The sequence below is a fragment of the Mirounga angustirostris genome, unplaced genomic scaffold, assembly GCF_029215605.1.
Source record: "Mirounga angustirostris isolate CCGP_5_RB_7025 unplaced genomic scaffold, mMirAng1.0.hap1 SCAF_11, whole genome shotgun sequence".
Classification (NCBI taxonomy): Eukaryota; Metazoa; Chordata; class Mammalia; order Carnivora; family Phocidae; genus Mirounga; species Mirounga angustirostris.
Window position 1 is genome coordinate 86,700,002 of NW_026991719.1, and position 19,754 is coordinate 86,719,755.

General features: G+C 41.5%; 1 protein-coding gene across 6 annotated transcripts in view; it reads right to left on the minus strand.

Moving 5' to 3' along the window:
• Positions 1-19,754, minus strand: part of MORC4 (MORC family CW-type zinc finger 4) — a 55,398-nt gene that overhangs the window by 35,167 nt on the left and 477 nt on the right. For 3 of the 6 annotated variants that reach the window (XM_064574449.1, XM_054508815.2, XM_054508807.2), the window contains exons 2-8: positions 19,640-19,712; positions 14,025-14,157; positions 8,209-8,427; positions 7,436-7,582; positions 4,963-5,095; positions 4,524-4,652; positions 498-617 (exon numbers count right to left, since the gene is read on the minus strand). In XM_064574449.1, the coding sequence (XP_064430519.1) occupies positions 498-617; positions 4,524-4,652; positions 4,963-5,095; positions 7,436-7,582; positions 8,209-8,427; positions 14,025-14,157; positions 19,640-19,712 (954 nt within the window). Of the gene's footprint in view, positions 1-497; positions 618-4,523; positions 4,653-4,962; positions 5,096-7,435; positions 7,583-8,208; positions 8,428-14,024; positions 14,158-17,465; positions 17,521-19,639; positions 19,713-19,754 lie in introns of those variants that run through there. The other 3 variants (XM_054508817.2, XM_054508819.2, XM_054508823.2) reach the window with 3 other exon arrangements.

A 19,754-nucleotide genomic window follows, 5' to 3' on the forward strand; every position in this document is an offset into this window, starting at 1 on the left:
GCAGGTAAAATTATTACTGTTGTTTCTATCTTACAGGGAAGGAAAACGAGCCTCATAGAAATTAAACAATGTAGTGAAAGTTACACAGCTTTTATGTGGAAAAGCCAGAACTCAAATCCTGGTCATCAACCACTAAATTTTATGTTTCTTCTACTATGCCTTATTGTTTCCCCAAGAAAATAGAAAGAGCTACCTTAAACACTAATAAACTGATACACACGGCAAAATTGCTGGTGTTCTAATACTATCTCTTCTCAACGGCTACCTAGAAAATGCACTGAGTAAAGCTCCTGGAATGATCAACTGTGAAGAATGAGAAGTAGAAAGAGCTTTTCAACAAAAGACAGCTCACTGGTAACATAGAGTTCCAGGATTAGATTTAACAACCATCGTAAGATGGGAGTAAAAGCCATTAATGAGTCTATACTCTTTGCAAATTTTAAATCCTCCTCCTCCTCTTTTCAGCCTTCTATGATGAGGAAACATTAACCACTCACCTTCACCTGGCATCCCACCTTCTCAAAAGACTTTATGAGTCGGTTGTTATGATACATCATTACTCCAAACTGCTTATTATTCTTGCAAGAGAACCCAAAAGTTATTTTCACCTGCTTATTCTGAGAAGAAAATCATTAAGGAGACAAACGCCAAGGGATTTAGCAGACAACATTTTGCGCTATGTTATAGCAAAACACATCAAATACCACTGGATAGAAATTGGTATGCCCTTTCCAGGGGACGTTTAAAAAATCTGTAGCAATAGCTTTAGAAATATTCTTAATCTGTGACCAAGCAATTCTCTTTCCAGGAATTTATCCTAGAGAAACAGTCAGGAAAGCCCATAAAGGTTAATGAGTTACAGAGATTTATCAATTAGTTATAATGACAGAAAAACAAATAATTCAAATGTTTGACAATGAGGGAATGACTAAATAAATGTTGGTATATTCACGTGGTCTATTATGTACCTCTTAAAATTATGTCCTTGAAAAATATTTGGTAACATTAGGAAATGTTCACAATGTAACAATAAGCATTATCTAAAAATATGTATACATAAATACATGCAGAGAAAAGAGTGTAGGAAAATACACTAAAATACCATCAGTGGTTTAAAAATTCATAAACAATCATAAAACATTTCTTAACCCTTGCTAAGTTGCTCAGTTTGCTGCTGGATAAGACAAGAGTTGTAACTAGTACAACACAAATCCACACAAGTTCAGTTGACGCTTGAACAACATGGGTTTGAACTGCACAGATCTACCTGTGCGTGGATTTTTTTCAATAACACATCAGAAAAATTTTTGGAGATTTGTGACAATTTTTAAAGACTCACAGACAAATAAACTGTGCAGCCCAGAAGTACCAAATAAAATAAGAAAAAGTTAGATATTATTCTAAGAATGCAGTATATATCATACAAAATGTATGTTAACTGTTTATGTTATCAGTAAGGCCTCCCACCAAAAGCAGGCTATTAGTAAAGTTTTTTGGGGGTCAAAAGTTATACTCAGATTTCGACTGTGCAGGGGGTAGGTGCCCCTAACCCCACCCCACCCCCACACTGTTCAAGAGTCAACTGTATAAGCAATAAGGTAAGTCCTGCTAATCATACAAAACACAATGAAAGCAAAAGCACCAAGAACAAAATCACCTCTAAAGTTAAAAGGTCAATGAACAGTCCTGTTGCAATATATTTCATGGGAAGAAGTGAACAAGCTTGGATAGAAGAAATGAGGCGAATTATGATACGTAAAAAATGAACATGATGTGTTTTTAACAAGTTCTATTTGATTTAAAAACCAAGGTAAGAGAGGGAGAAAGACAAAGGGGGAGAACAGAGAAACTGAAATTTTCATTAAAACAAATACTAAGAAATCTTCAAGTCCAAATGAATTAAAATTTATTTGTTACTGATTCAAAAAATGATCTCCATTGCCCCCCTACGTAATAAGCTACTCACATCAAATCCATGTAACAAATGGGTCAGGTATGATACAAAGACATCATACAAGTGGGTACCTAACACAGTAATGTTTGGCTCAGAAAATAGGTTCTGGGCTCCAGAAGTTCCAATCTAACCTCAGATAAGACTCTATTCCAATGAAAAAGCAAAACAGGACAAACTCCCCAAAACAAACAGACCAAAACTCTATACCATAAAATTAACATTTTTAGAGATATGTCAAATTCTTCTGTTGCATGCTTTTAAAATTCTAAATCATGGGGTGGGAGTATACTGGGGTTGGAGGTTCCCCAAATTAGTATAAGGAGAAAGGACAAGAAGAGAAAAGAGGCCTTTGATAACTGAGGAATAAATAAGTCAACATCAGTGATCTTGTCCCTCACTGACCTCCGGGGGAAATTTTATCAGGAGTTTCATTTCACTCATGCCTATAGTGAATTCATTTAGCCCAAATTCTAATAGGGGAAGGTAACTAGTTTAATGGGAAGGAGGATTGAAATACATATCAAATGTACTGCTGTTAAAAAAAAAAAGAAAAAATGGGGTGCCTGGGTGGCTCAGTCCGTCAAGCCTCTGACTTGTGATTTCGGCCCAGGTCATGATCTCATGGGTCATGAGACTAAGCCCGCAAGGGGCTTCCTGCTCTGCGGGGAGTCTGCTTGAGATTCTCTCTCTCCCTCTGCCCCCCCTCCCCCGCATGCGTGCGCGCCCTCTCTCTCAAATAAATAAATCTTAAAAAAAAAAACAAGTCCAAATTGGAATCATTTGCCCCTGCAAGACAACAAACCAAGCCTTAGTTATGGTTTCAACCAATCCCAGGAGTATGACCTTTCAACAGTCAGTCTGAAATTTCCTGATCAGCACTATGTACATGATAAAAACCCTGCTGTTCCCTTCTCCCACAAAAAGATGACCTGGCCTAAAAGAATCCTTTCTTTTCTTTTGCTAACAACTTTTGGCCCCACCCTATAAATACCTTCCATTTTATACAGCTTCTGGGAACATCTCTTAATTGCTAGATTGCTAGATGGGATGCTGCCCTAATCACGAATCACTTAATAAAGCCAATTAGATCTTCAAATTTACTCAGGAGAACGTTGTTTTTTAACACTGCATAGGAGTTCCCTCTGATACCCACAAAAGAAAGAAGCTGGAGGCAGAAATGTGGTATCCCCTGAAACAGTAGTTAGAAAGCACTTCTTTAAAACCGGCTCTGTTAAACCTAGGACACTAAGATCCTAGCCTATATACAGTGATATGACAACTAATTTACCTACAGATGTAACAATGCTAGCTCTGGATTTGTTAACATGGGCTTTGAAAAAAAAAAAAAAAGAGCTTTTGTAGTAGAGAAGGTATGTGTTCCAAAAAAAAGGAGAAAATCAATTGACTTATGAGTAAGGACTCACACAGCTTTTAAAAAAGGGAACAACAATTTCTAATTTTTGGTTGGGGAAGAAAGACAAAGCAAACTAGGTAATGCCTTTGATAAAGCAAATCGAGTGTGAACATGTTTCTTGGGCCAAGAGCTGTGCTTAATTACTAGAAAATAAATTATAAGAGCAATTCTTCACGACCGCTTAGAGGAGTTCCCACCCTTTCAAAGACTTTATTTTTGCCCCAAAAGCCATCAACAGAGATGGACCCCATTTCCATAGTTCATCTTAAGATTTTTCTCAAGTATCTGAAATCCATTCCCAGTGCAATGGGGGGTAGAAGTGAAAATCAGTAATTACTCCTTTGAGTGGCTGCCATTATGACAAGTACCAGGAAATCCATGTCAAACCTGTTGAAGATTTACCTCACCTTAGAAAATCAACCTTTAATTTCCACTCTCCTAACTTCCATCAATGTAAGTCTGGACTTGTTACAACAAAAACCATACTATGCCCAAAAGGTTAACAAGTTCTAGTCAATATTTGCTTATTTCAATCAATGTAACATATAACAAAATTCCAGTAAAAACCAAAGAGCGTGGATCATTCCTTATTGCAGAGATTCTCAAACCTGGCTACTCGTTAGAATTAGCTGATGATTTAAAAATAAATAAATATTTCCTATTAAAAAAAGAGATTTCAGAATCTACTGAACCAGAATCTCCAAAATCTACGGATGCTGTATGGTTTTAATAATTTCCAGGTGATTTCTGATAAAACTGATACATCGATTGGGATTTAAGAAATACCTTCCAAAAAAAAGAAAAGAAATACCTTTTCAAAGACTATACTGTAGGGACGCCTGGGTGGCTTAGTCAGTTAAGCATCCGATCCTTGATTTTAGCTCAAGTCATGATCTCAGGGTCGTGAGATCAAGCCCCATGTTGGGCTCCACGTGGAACCTGCTTGAGATTCTCTTTCCCTCTCCCTCTGCCCCTCCTCCCTGCTCTCTCTTTCTTTCTCTCTCTCTCTCTCTAAAATAAAAGAATATACTGTAATAGGATTTGTATTATAACACACATTTTCAATTGGAAAAAGAAAGGTTTTTGTTTTCCTATGCCAGCTTGGAAATCTAATCCTGAAATGAAGAGGTCAACTTTATGTAGTTGTAAGGATACTGTGAAGGTAGGTTTATATAAATCATATCCTACATTGGCCAGGCTCTTGGCAATCATCTGGGTAGTCACCTTCTTTTGACGCAGAAAAATTTTCATTCGTGGCTTCATATACAGAATACCACAAAATGCCTATGGAACAGTGAAGGGAAAATTATTATATGACATTGTCAATTCTACTGACAGCCTCGTAAAACACTGCTAGTGACTGAGATCTATTCTGGGCAAAGATCTGGCTTAGTTTCTATTCCTTGTTATGTCAACTGCCGCATTTAAGTGCTATTGACTGTATTAGCTATAGTGGAGATAGTGAAAAGGAATCTCAGCACAGGGCGAGAAGTTGGTCATCTTTATCTAACTAAAGTGACATCTTGTTCTATAATATTTTCATGTTACAAGACATCTTACCTCTCATTGTTGAAGAAAACCCACTCTTACTCACCCGTAAAGAATACTCTGTTTCTGGCAGCTCACAGGTACCACCGCCAGTCTCTTTTTCTTCTGTGCCAAAGTCTGATACCAGGATGTCATACTGATCTGTATCAAAGTCCAACTCAGACTTTCCATCTTTATTTCTGGGTAAAAGAGACAAGTACCAATCTAACAAATACTGGCTCCAAAGGACAAAAATGCACTAGGAACCCAAGAGAAAAGAAACAATATGAGCCAAAACTCAGACACCTATTTCTTTCCCTGACTATCAGTGCAAAGGAACTATAAATTACTTGGTTTGAAGATCACACAATATTTAGAGGTATTCCCAGTCTAAACAAATCGACTATGTTTCATAGAAGTGGTGATGCCAGGTACAGAAGAAAAGGAAAAAAAAAAAGGGAAGGTGGAAATGTCTGATCTGATAAATCAAATGGATGTCAGCTACCCTCACAGTGGGATCTTAAAATAGATCCCAACTTTCTGGGTGTTGCTGGGTAGGTCATTCAGCATCATCTTCTCCAACTGAATAAATAGAGGAATGAATCAAAACCTACTTCTGCTTTCAGCAATGATATAAGGACTAATGAAATACCAAGATTCCCCAGATTTAATCCTATTTCTTCAAGGGGAAAAAAAGGTCGCTCTAGAAACAGCATATATCTGCTAGTCCTCTGGAATATCATTTTTGGAATTATCATTTAACTATAATGGTACTCATATTCCTTTCATAAGGATCTTTCTTCTTTTCATAATCCTTTTGGGCTACTTAGCTTTGATCCATTCCAAGACCCTGGACTAGATCACTAACAACTGCCAGGGTAAAAAGGCAAGACCCATCTTTGTTCCTGGAAAAAACTCAAAACAAATGATGGGCTATCGAGCAAACATGTATGTCAGAACAACAGTTCCCAAAGTCTGTTCTGCGGAATCGTAGCTCCCCCAAATACTCTTAAATAAGAGCTAAGTAATAAGGGCTGTATGACCGAATAAAACTGAGAAACAACTGCTGGCCCTCAGGGCCACCTCAAGCTCTAGTAGCATCTCCCCCACACTTCAGGCTCCACAAGCTCAGAGCTGCTGTGTTGAAAATGTAGCTCCTTCCTCAGGGCTGGACCAGAGCCACTATGGTCTGTATGAAGCCCACCTCACTATAATAGTATATTCTGAATTTTCCAGCATATTTCAGATACTTGCTACCTCACCCCACTCTCACACATACTCTGAGGAGGTTCCCTGTCCTCCCTGCCCCTCACCATTCACCATTCAAGAAAAAGGGGTCTGGAGAAACTTTTTTTTTTTTAATTGGGAAATACCACATACTATATTGCTCTCTTAAACATTTTCAATGCAGATTGAAATGACATTAGCATATGAAAGCCTCTGAGAAGTCCTGCAATAAAGCAACATGGTAAATTTTGTTCAAGCCAGCTTTTCCCACAGTTTTTTGACCGTGGAATCTTTTATTCACATAACGCCTAATACCATGTAACTGAAAAACAATGTACAAAGAAAAAGGTCTAATATGTTTAAATCACTGGAAACACCACAGGAAAATGATCCTTTATAATATAAATTACATTACTTGAGATTTTTCTCAGTAGGACACAGGAGGATCTAAATTACTAATGTGTATTTAAAAAAAAAAAAAAAAAAAAAAACCTCCTTATGTTCTTCTTTTTAACTGAAAGTACTCTGTATAAACCAGCATAGTTTTTATATAGTTTTACCCAGCTAAGAAATGAGGCAAAATACTTCACCTAAGGAGGAAAAGAAGAATGAATACATCTGATACCCTGTTCTACTAAAGATACCCGTATCCCCTCTATTTTATATAAAAGGTCTCTAGATTCTTGTGGACACTGTTAAATGTATTCCACTTGACACGACAAGATTAAACAAATGATGACATATCCTAGAGTATTTCTAGATGGTTTTATTAGCTCTCAACGCATGATGTGAAGCCAGCCTCATCATAGTTCAAATTTACATGCTTCAAGGATTTTCATACTTCTAATCCAGCTACTCTGAAAGCACAAGAGGTCCTTATTTTTAAAGATCATGCTGTGCTTTGTTATTCTAATTTGTCTTTTTCATACTTCATTGCCATTGTCAAATATGTAAAATAACTATCATTATCCTCTCTCAAAACAATGTCCATGAATATAAGATATTCAAAATGGATTCTGAAGATCTTAGAATAATGTTGAACTGTCTTGATTGTTTGTGGCAACAGCCTCAGGATACACTTTATCTCCACTGCTCCACTTTATCAAGCTCCACTTTATCAAGCTCCACATTTTACCAGTAAGAACCACTTTCTCAAACGGGAGCTGTGGTTCCAAGAGAGTTAAGGAAAGCTATGCAAAGACACAAATATGTATCAAAATTGATCCCCTCTGCTTTTCTGAAGAGATTTCTGAAAATGTCCTTCATCATACTACCTTTGCTTACTTGACTCTATCACCCTTGAGATACTATACCTGCGGATGTTCCAAATGAGAACCCGAGTGCCTTTTTTGCCTGGGATGGCATCAAACTGGGAGAGCAGGTCATTTTCACTGTTGAAAATTGAATAGTTCAAGATGGCTTCTAGGCTGGGCAAGGAATCCTCAGTAATAATCATTTTTTGTAAAACCAAATACAGTCAAAGAAAAATTAATATCTTAAAAGGATGCTGTCAAATTAGGAAGATCTGCCTTTTGGGTTGCATGTTTAGACAAAATATAGACATACAGTCGGAAGCATGGGCATTATTGCTATAGAAGAAATTTCCGGAAAGGGGGAAAAGGGAGAAAGGTCGTAGAGACAAAACACCAAAATCGATTACCCCTGCAGACTACAGCTTCAAAGATACAGTGTAAACAAAGGCTATTTAAGAAACAGATCAAAGGCTGAATTTTTAGCCTCTTTGGAAGCAATGAGTTCAAACTTTATTGCTGTGCTGCTTGGGTCAAGACAATCTGTCATCTAACAGAAATCACAGCTTGTCTTAGGTATAGGGAAACGCGCCATTCGGCTATCAAGATAAGCTGATTCAATACACTAAAAAACATTTCTAAGCTTCTGTCAATGGTACATTTATTTTTTAAAGTATTTCATACAGTGAAATTCCAGGTAAATTTACGACACTTGAATACCTCTTTAAATATGAAAACTTTTGATAGCTAGATTTGAGCTAAAGACAAGAGCTTTCTATCATAATAGTCAGATCAGACTAATTTTTAACCAACATCTGCTACTTCCAGAAAGGATATTGTTTTGCTGGTTGAATGGAACAATTGGTACAATAACTGCCTGGGCCTGGACACATTCCAGATAGGTCTGTGATAGGAGTCCAACAGTGAGAGTACCCCCATTCTTGGTGAAGACAAGAGCGTCCTTTCCTAGCCGCATGGAGCCTGACTTGAAACCATTACCAAAGACCCCGATGGGACACTGGCTCTTCTTTATTACTTTATCTGTAAAGCCAAAGCTGTAATTACACAAGAAAAAAGAAATCAGGAAAAAAAAAAAAAGAAACCAGAAAGGTAAAAAGCATCCTAAGACAGGCAGAATGGCTTACGAATGAAACACACTTATAAAAAGTCACTCCTTCTTTCTTCCTTTCGGTACCTCGGGGCAAAACCATTACGTGAGAACCACAGGAAATTACCCTGAGGTGACGGCCCGGATTCTCCTGCGTGGCTGGTGTGTGCACACAGACACCTCCGCCACCAGAGAGTCGCACCTGGTGAACGTCAAGATGGCCTCTTCCCGCTGACTAACAGGGAGAACTGCAGGAGGCCGTGGGCAGCTGCCCTTCCTGTCGAGATGCAATGGCTCTGACTGCTAATGGCGAGGTTAGGGCAGGGTGAAGAGGGTGGTTAGCTCAGAGTGCGCCCGAGCGCGGGTCACAAAAGGAACCCATAGCGGAGCGGCGCTGGTCAGAAGAACGAGATCTAGATCACCCTCTAGAAACCTGAAAAGCCAGAGGTTATACATCTCAACAATTTCAACCCTCCCCCCAGAGGATAACCCTTCCAATTCTTAACCTCTGCTCCATCTGCTGGGACAGTTCACTGGAATGTGGCCAAGGGATAAAAATAGGTATGTCCCTCGCTGAATATCGGCAGGCAGCTGCAGTATGAGGTCTCTCTCGTTTTATTAGGGACCTTTCACTGCGTCACCTCGACAATCTGTGCCGCCAGGGCCTTTCCCTCGCTTAGATTCCCCATTCAAACACACAACAGAATAACAGAACCAAAAAAAATGAAAGATACAAAATCCAGAAAACAGTGATTGGCTTCCTCACAGGTCTTCTCTCACCACAAATAAAACTAATTTTAAGGACCGCTTCTCTCCAGACAGAGTGTACAATGTCGTACGCTATCATTCATTCAATCAATATTTACCGAGTCCCTACTATGTGCTGTGCATTGTACTAAGCGCCGGAGACGCAAATGTTAATAGTAAAAGAAAAGACACGATTCTTGCCTTCATGGTTTACAGTCTAAGGAAGGATTACAGATTAGATGCTTCTCCAGTATCAATAAAAGAGACACTCTATCTGCCACGGCTGAGCGGCTTGGCCTTGGCTCTTACTCTTTGGAACAGGGCTGAGGTGCCTGGTTTCTACTTCCTGAAGGCTGTGGCTTGTGCTTACTCCCTAAGAAAGAGGGACCAGCTTGTAATTTTCTATTTCAAAGTGTCACACAATAAAACCATTATGTCCTTCTAGACACTTCCTAGGAGCTTCGTATATCCAACAGATAAATCTAACCACAGTAAAAGGTAATTTCTAGGGCAGCAGTTCCTTGGAAAATACCAAAAGATCATTGAGTTTCTGCCGTCTATGGGCCTCAGTAATCCGGGAAATAAACTTATAGAAGCTGGTGAAATTCAGGCATTCCTAATCCTCTTGTGTAAGAAATGCCTAGAAAAGATGGGAGTCGTTAGGAGGATTAAATTATATACTGTCTGTACAGTATATTTTAAATTATAAAGTAGCATTTAAACCTTAATTTTAAACTAACTCTAGAAGTCATTCGGAGAACTGTCCTGGGCTCTCTTCTACCTCTACTTCAGATCGAATGCTGTACCTAAAACTCAGGGCTCCTCATAAATACTATTCTTACCTATCACACGAAATGAATCTATATGGTTATTTGGACTCAAACCATCTCTAGTGCCCCACAAGCTTCAATTCTGTGGGTAAGGGAAAGTGGTGAAAATAGGGAGAATCTATTCAATTCCCTTAATTTCCCAGCCATTCCTGACTCTTCCGCCATCTAACACCACTCCCTTTTCCCTTTGTAAGTATAAATCCCCATGCTGTTACTTAGTCTGGAGAGACCCAATGACTACATTAGGTTGAGAAGCTAAGTAATCGCTCAGAGCCAGAACCAGACATGGAAAAGGATAAGAAAAATGAGAAGAGAGGAGCCGGAAGCACTGGATTTTGTTGTTGTTGTTGTTGTTGTTGTTAGGTTCCACTTAACCCATCCCATGTGTTCTTTTATTCCATCTACATTCCTGTGCTAGGTATTCTATTTAACGGAAAATTGTGGAACGGATGCCAGACCCCGATCAAATAACTACCGAGTATAAAAGCCCTCACAATGAAGAACAGAATTGTAGGGCTGCATTTTACATAGCTTGGTAGAGCTCACTAATTTTCCAGAGATCTCTTGGCTTGGACAGGCAGCTTCCCTAAGTTAAGTCCTCTTCTATCCTTTCGTGTAAGAGACAGCAGTGTTTACACACCAGGGGGGACAGGGGGGCTGAATACCAGCTCTCTGAGTGGAATGCAGGGAGATAGCAGCTCACTCCCAAGTTCCTTAAAATGTCAAGATTCTAGAATCCAAGGAGATCAATTTAAATTGGGACCCTGACCAATGAAACACACCTCAGCGAATCCGTGGACACACGAGGGCAGGCAGTGCTGTTTCCTAGATATACTGGTAACGTAATATGGAATATAAAACAATGGAACGGGCGCCTGGGTGGCTCAGTTGGTTAAGCGACTGCCTTTGGCTCAGGTCATGATCCTGGAGTCCCTGGATCGAGTCCCGCATCGGGTTCCCTGCTCAGCAGGGAGCCTGCTTCTGCCTCTGACCCTCCCCCCTCTCATGTGCTCTCTCTCTCTCATTCTCTCTGTCTCAAATAAATAAATAAAATCTTTAAAAAAAAAAAAAACAATGGAACACTGCTAAGCACAGTTATTCTCTGGCTGTTTCAGAAGAACAGACCTACTAGGAAATGCACTTCTGAGCAGAGGTGGCAAATACCTTTAATCCAGGGATCTGTGGCTCTTTTTAATCCTTGACCTTTGGAAGAGGTTTTCTACCTTGCAGAGAACGACAGCTAGCTGGACATCTCGACTAGCTGCTTCACACCAGCCCCAGAAGCTAAAGAGAATTCATTGTGGACTTTAAAGGAATTTAATGATAGGCTTTTCCTTCTTAATTTGATTTTCATTGGGATTTTGTATTTATGGGAGAAACTTGCTGCAATTAGATAACTATTCTATTAGCCTGGAAATAGGAAGAGTAGCAAGAAGAGTTGGAAAATGTGGATAGGATTATTACGAATGTTACTGGTGAAGCAGAATTTCAGTGGGCTTAAACATTTTGCATAATTACCTCTATTATTATACAAAAGTAATATGTCCCTAACCAAATCCAGAAAAATGAACATACTTAATAATTTTCAAAGCTACCTCCTCTAAAGTTCAATTATTTATAACAAAATTGTGGTAAATGGAATCCATGGCCAGGAGTTAGGATTGGATTAAATGAACTTTTAAATAAATGGGACTTTCTAGCTCATTCAAGTTTAAGATAGGACCACAAATAAAATCTGGTACATATACGGGCACCTGGGTGGCTCAGTTGGTTAAGTGACTGCCTTCCGCTCAGGTCATGATCCTGGAGTCCCTGGATCGAGTCCCGCATCAGGCTCCCTGCTCAGCGGGGAGTCTGCTTCTCCCTCTCCTGCTCCCCCCTCTTGTGCTCTCTCTCTCTCTCACTCTTTCTCTCAAATAAATAAAATCTTTAAAAAAAAATCTGGTACATATACTATACATTAACCCAAGACTCATTAAAAAATTCTCTAAAATTAGTTTTTCATATGAAGAACAATTGCCCAGCTCAAATTAGTGGGAAAGATATTTGGTATGATAATGCCAAAAAATGCTATGGCTAAATAAGTTTCTGCCTGTTTTGCTGTTTTATTCCTTGGGGAGGGAACAAAATTATGAACAGATGATACTCATTCTTCATATTTCAGTTCAAGTGCCACGTTTTCAGGGGATCTTTTTTTGACTCCCTAGACTAGGTTAGATCCTTCCACTATATACTCTCATAGAAACTGTAGTCTTCCTTCATAGCACTTACCACTAGGTGAGATAACCTATTTAGTTGTATTACTAGTCAGTTCTTTTCTATCCTTCTCACTAAACCATCAGCCCCTTGAGAGCAAGGACGTCTATCTGGTTCACCACTTTATCTTCAGTGACTTCCACATAGGTGCTCAGTAAAAATTTGTTGAATGAATCTGGAACAAAAATGGTTGTGATTATTTTGAAACCATCCCCCTCTTGTCTCTTGCCTTGTAACTATAAGCACCGACTTTCATAGATGAGGTTCCACAGACAAAATGGAAGGCACTAAGATTTGCTGGGCCCACTATCTGACACCCATGTCACTGGGACGAAATGTGGTTGGAAGGAATTACTAAAGAAATAAGTGATTTTAGGGGAAAAAATGAATACATACATGAAATAAGTGATTTTAGGGGAAACATGAATACATAATTAGACATATCAATGTTTTGGTTCCATCCCATCTAAAATTGTATTTCTTAATATAAAATACTAACTTGAGGAGCTAAAAGTAATGCTATAAATTAAAAGATAGGGCCAACTCCATACCTTCACCAACATACTGGCCACATCTTTCTCTCACTTCCAGAAGCTTTCCTTGAACATTCCTCTAATTATGAGGGTCTGAGACACAAGGTACACAGACTGCCGAGTGGTAAAACAATGCAATTTAATTGGTTAATGCCCAAATTTCATTTCTTTTCTTTGATGGATCAAAGGGATTTCCCTGTAAACAGGGCTATAGAATTAGAATAAGTTTAAAGAGAACTACAACCAAATGAACGTTTTTCCATTTTTATAGTTCAGAGTCCTCTCCCTCCTCCACAGAACCCCTCTTCCATTGTTACTCATGCTTCACACACTAGTTCAGGAAGCCACATGGAGAGTAATTAACCTCACCTGCTAAAAAAAGAAGAGGAAAGGAAGCAGTTGAGGAAACACTCATCTTTTACTGAGTGATACGTGGAGATAATCAAGTACAAACTTACATTCTCAACTACAAACCTTTCAAAGTAATTAAATGAACTGAGAGTGGCAACAGAAATCTCTATCACTAGCTTCAGCAGTTAGAAGAGAAAATTCCCTAATTTTGCCATTCTATTGTGAAACCTTTCAAAGATTATGTGTATGAATGCCTTCTATTCATCGTTCATGGGGCTTGGTTATACCCAGGTATATTCATGGTCCTAACCCACAAATCATCCCAACTGCAATACTTCGGATCTAAGAGTGAGTTCAGGCTAATATAATCTGGAGGAGGTCTCAGGCCAGCGAAGGCCTGCAGATCTTTACGCTTGCTATTCTCTGCCTGAACCCTCAACCCTTGCCCCCTGCTCCTTTACCTTGTTAAATTCTACTACTCACCCTCAGATCTCGGTTTAAATATCACTTCCTCTAAGAGGCTTTGTCTGACTTCCTGGATCAGATTTGGTTCCCCTGCTGGTCCCCATTGCATCTTATGCTTTTCTAGCATGCTTACCATTTTTTATTATAATTGCTGCTTCACTGTCTGAATTGCCAACTAAACCATAAGTTCTATGAGGGCAAGAATAGTGTCTATTGCATCACCAGTGCCCTGGCACATAATATATGCTCAATAAATATTTGCTGAATGAATAAAGGGAAAGGAAAATATTAAAGAAAATTATGAAGCCCTAAGTAGAGTTCATGAACTCAAGACAAGAGGAAAAGAATGAAGACACTTTTACCTGAGCATTCGGTGTAGTTTATGAGGTGTCATCCCACATCCATCATCAGTAAAGGTCAAACAAGATTTATTCTTGACCTCCTCAACATCTATAAAGACGGTCCTGGCGGATACATCTGGATCTACAGCATTATCTGCAAAAGGTAGAAATCTGTGATATTAGATCCCTTTTTCTCGTATTTCAGTAAAATCTCTAGTTCAGTGCCCCAAGACACAGAAACTAGCTTTTATTCCCTTCAAGTGGATGTCCCCAAAGGTGGGCAGGGAGCTTTGATGGTAGTGCGCTTACTGGGTTATTGGGAACAATAGATGACAACTGCAGATGGGGTTATGAAGCTGATTTCTAGATTGCATATAATAACAAACTGCAGTCTGCCTTTCTCCCTTCACATTTCAGGGTCTGTGGGGAAAATAACTCCTCTACACAAAGCATTTGGCTCCATTTTCATCTTATTACTTCTTTCTTGTCTTTTAGCACTTTGCTGCTCATGAACACATACAGTAGAGGGTGGCTATGGAGAAAAGTTGAATCTGCAATTTCGGTGCATACTGCACACATTACAGGGCATCCGTGAACATTTCATTTTCTACTTTTCTAATTTTTTTTTTTTTTTTTTTTTTTTTTTACATCACCACCCCTGTTTGCGGCCTAAGAGGCACTGAAAGAGTTAGCAGTTCAAACCAAAACATTTAATTGCCCGCCCGGATCCCAGTGAATGCTAAGAAGCATGCTTACAGAGGGGGAGGGATTCGGCTTAAGTACTCTGTCATAGTCTTACAGGTGAAGCTGTCCCACCCTCATTAAATAGAGAAGGCAGAATTAAAGCAGAAAAAGAAAAAACTGTAGGTAAAGTTCCACGATTCCTCCTGAGTCCCGTCTTCAAAATGGGCTCATCATTTAAGACTCTGAAGGCACCAGACAGAACCACATTCTAACATCTGCGCAAAGTCCACAACCCCCCTAGTCGGGGGGCAATGTCTAGTAGCCACATCTTCATGCCCCAGACCCCAGGTCACACGACTGTCAGTCACGGATACACGGACTGCAACAGTCTCATCAGGACTTGCTGGCCTGAGTGGGAGGGCAGGTTTACCATGTGTCTGATGGGTTCCCTAAGCGCTCCTGTCCCTACTAGCTCTTTAATCAAGCCAGAGACCTTGCCTTCCACCCCCTTTCCCTTCCCCTGGCAGCCTTCCACCTCACGGATACCACAGGGCTGGGCTGAGAGCACGCCAGGTGTGTACTTGTCCTGCCACCACTGTCCAAATCATGGCAGTTCTCCGCTGGGAACATCCCTTACAAGCAAGAGAAATATTACTCATATTCAAAATATAATCAACAGTTTCGGTTACAACCACTTGGATGTGTGGAATGTCCCGCAATGAAAACAAGATACGGATCGATTTCAAGGGCCAGAGTGGTGTTGCCCGTGTCCATTGATAAAACCATTACCAACTGTAAGCCGAAAAATCTGAACAGTAGTAAGCCATCACCAAGAGCCCCAGAAGGGAATTAAGAGGTCTGGTAGGGTCGATCTTTAAGGACTAGGTGGGGCCAAAGCCTTGTGTCATGTGGAAAATCAAGTGGGCCAACTTTTGGCAGGAACTGTAAGTTTGACGTGCAATAAAGGCTTTATCAGAAATACAGTGTTTTACTTTGTGTGAGAGGCAGTTTTTTTTTCTGGAACTGACAAAAGGATTCAGCACTGTGAAGCTGCCTACATTGTTTCAAGAAACCACTTGGCAAGCAGGCCCTGAATTGTTTTAGGACTTATCAGTCACTCTTGCTGGCAGAAAGCCAGGGCCATTGAGACTAACACCTTTACTGTGTCAATGGCCAGGGCATCATTTCTGTTTTGAAAACTTTGAACACAGGAGGAAGTCTAACATTTTATGAACATTGACAACTCAAGCACATAACACATATCCATCCCAATTCTAAGTGTATGTAACAGCGTAGTCAATGAATCAGCTCACAAAATCACTTTTCTTTCTTTCCTGTTTACTGCAAATTTTGCCCAAACATTATTAGATGCTTTTTTTTTTTTTTTTTTTTTTTTTACGGAAACATACCGGAGGGTTTTAACACAGGCACTCCGGGAGTTACAAGGTAGCTGCCAGAAGCAGCTGGAGTCAGGGGGGCGCCCCAGTGGCCAGGGTCAGCTCCAGCAGCATGGAGCAAGACAGCAAGACAGCAGCGGGCAGTAGCAAGCCCAGCTTTACACTTATTTTCAGTTTGAAGTGGCCTTTCCCTCAGCCTCAACAAATGAACGTATAATAATAAGGCCCCAATCTGGTGGCTGGTTTTGATCCTCTCTCTTGCTGCTTAACCTTCCAAAAATGTATCAACTCGTAACACATGCTATCCCAGCCCGCCCAGCCTGCAGACAGGTAGGACAGGGGGAGAACCCTTGAGAACCCCTGCTCCTCTCCCCCACCCCGCTCCTCTCCCCCCACCCCACCACGGAGGCCTGACCTGCATACCAGATCCTGGAATGTCTTTATCCCCCTAACCTGGCCCATACAATCCCACGTGCTACCAGATCCCAAGGAGTCTTCTCTCTCCTATCTTGGCCCACGCTACCTGGAGGGGGAGGACCCTATCTCTGCCTCCCCACCCCCCACTTAGGCAAGAACATGAGAAACCAGATCCCAGGGAATCTATCTTACCCTTGACTTGGTCCACCTGACCCCTGGTCTCCTACAAAAGCACTCTAACTGAATGAAGCCTCAGAGCTCATCAGAACCTGGGCTGCAATGAGAAAACTGTCCCGTGACAGCCTCCCTGGACAGACAGGATGGCAAGTGGGAGGTAGCTTCCAGGTGGCACTTTACAAGCCTCCCATCCTCTCCTGTTCCAGGAGGACAGCCTGTGTGGATTCCTCCAAGGCCGCCAGGGCCAAGCTGCTGCCCTACAGACATCCTGCATGTACCTAAAAGCATTCTTGTCTAAAATTAAGGTCATCACCTTCCAACACAAGCCTATTCTTCCCCTGTTCCCCCCCGGCCACCCACACACAGAGCCAGCATTCAAATGACCACAAGTTTGAAATTGGAAAATCATTTTTTATCCCTCACTCTCTCTTACCCTATGCATCCCTAAGCTCTCTCACATCTAGCTTTTTCTATTCTCCCTGTCACTTTCTCAGTTTACAGAATTTATTCCCTCTCATCTGGATTATCACGTTAACCTCCCAACCAGTCTTTCAAAGTCACGGCTCTCTCGCTTTTCCAATCCATCTTTTACACTGCTGCAAGATTAACTCTCCTGAAGCCCAGCTATGATCAGGACTTTCCCCTGCTCAGAAAGCTTCAGACTAAAAGGCCAAATACCTGGGCCTCCCAGTCACATCCCGGTCCCGGGCCGCCTTTCTAACCTCATGACCTACGTGGTACTTGGGAGTAAAAAGACCCGCGCTTGAGTCCTGGACCTGCCACTTACTAGACATGTAACCTTGGAAGAGTCAGTTAAATTCTTTGAGCCTCCGGATCTTGATCTGCAGGATGAGAATAATGACATATAATAATATTAATTATAATAATGCCATATAATACCTCAAAGGGTAAAGTTAAAAATGTGCCGGAGCTTTATAATCGAAGGACTTATAGTTGTAACTATTTGTAAACTCCACGCTCTAATGAAACTCAGCGACTCAGTATTCTTCATGCCTTTGTTCATGCAGTTGTTTCTTTTGCCTGGAATGCCCTCCCCTCCCCACACCCGTATCCACATGTCCCAATCCTTCAAATCTCAGCTCAAATGTCACCTCCTCTACAAAGCCTTTCCTAACTCTCCTCTTCCTGGTAAGCTGGAAGTCATCCCTCCTTCTTCTGAACTCCCGCAGCACTCGATCCGTAGATCTTCGCTGATATATCACTTTCCATTTTGCTGTTATACAATGCATAAACCTTCTGTACAAGTTTTCTCTCCCCCTACTAGAAAAGTGAATCTATGTTGTATTCATTTTTGTTCCTACCATGGTGGCCTTGCCCGCAGTGAATGCTCCATAAATATTCACTGAATGAATGATTCACTAGAAAATTAATGCATAAGGGGAGGAGAAAAAAATTGAGGGAAAACCTAAAGCTTTGGGTTACCAGTTAACCCTCTGCTCTCCTTTTCTTCCTACTGTTAATATTACCACAAATAGCTGTGATTTGGTTTTAAAATCTGTGTTTCCCTATGCATGTGTGCAGGCATGTGTGTCTATGTAAATTAATACACATACACACTTGCACTCATAGGAGACATCTTGGGCCAGGTTTAGGTTCCTTAATTTAATGCTCGGGACAAAAATAATATAGTATATTGAAAATTACAAACAGAACACACTCTTCAAGTCACCTCTAAAGTTCAGTACACAGCACAGCATCGGTATACGTTGTTTTGCACAGCACAGCTGTGAGGGAATAACACACCTCCGTCTCCCATTTCCCCGTAAGTAAATTGTTACTTTTCTCTTTTTCCTTTTTTTTTTTTTGAGAGTTACACACACAGAGGTCTGGTTCCACCCAGCAAAGTTTCGCTCAAAGCATGGTGCAAACCCTTAAAGATACAGTCCTTGTCCTCTAGGATTTAAAGTGTGTCGAAGTCACTTTTTTTTCTTGCACCTTCAAAAGAACAGTCATACACAACGTAAGCATTCTTGTGATGGTGAAATTAATCATCGAAGTTCTCTATCACCCTTCCCAGTAACTCTCCTGACCCTCCTGCTGCCTGCTGACTTCTTGCTCAAGGTAACTCACACTGAATGGCCACAGCAATTGCTTCAGTAGGGGCTGGGGCTCATCTGGCGAGCTTGCAAACCACTTTTCAAGATTTTGTTCGGTGCTACCTCGTCCCATAACCGTCTCTCCCTTCTTTCCATGTCTGAAACATTTACAATGTGCTCTGTGTGCTGCATTTTGTCCGGGAATGCCTTTCTTCTTTGCTTTCCACACAGTATTTAGCACACTACTGCAAAAGCTGGTGTACTTGGCTTCAAGGGATCAACTGAAAACGCTTTAAAAGCAAACATCGGTGGAGCGAGAGGTTAAGGGCTCAGTATTCATTCCAGCGGTGTGAGGGCGCTCGTGGACCACGGACCCAGCCCTCCGCAGTCGCAGGGAGCCAAATGCACTCGTGTCATCTCTTAAAAGATGTCCCATCATTCCCAGACTCTCTGGTCCCAAAAGTTAAAGAAGTCCGTTTTCCAGACCTTTCCTCGGGACCCTGCCGGGTCCTCCACGATGCCCCTCTGCTAGCTTGGCGCCCTCCGTCGGCCGCCAGTCCCTGCGGTGCCCAGCTGCCTCGGGGCCCGATATTTTTATGCATCTCCTTTTGATTATTAACTAAGCTATCCTAAAGTGCCCGGAACATCACGATCCAGAGAGAAAAGCCACACGGGCGTCCGAACTCTTTGGACACACCTTGTTTCCTCAGCTTTATCCGCGGGACCTCGTCCCCCTGGCCGGAGAGCCGCCCCCTCCTCCGCCTGCGGAGCCGGGCCGGTCCCGACGCCCCCACCCCAGCCCCGGCCCGCCCCGCGCGGCTCCGCGCATTCCTCTCGCGTCCGCGGCACCACGTTGGCACCACTGCCTCCGGCGATCGCGGCCAAGCCCGCCCTCGCCACTCACCTAGCAGCTCCGCGATGGCACTGAAGGGTCGCGTGTGGCTGCTGGAGTTGCTCTGTAGGTAGCGGGGGCTCATCTGGGGGCGAGAGAAGGTCCCGTCCCGCGTGAGGCCTCGGCC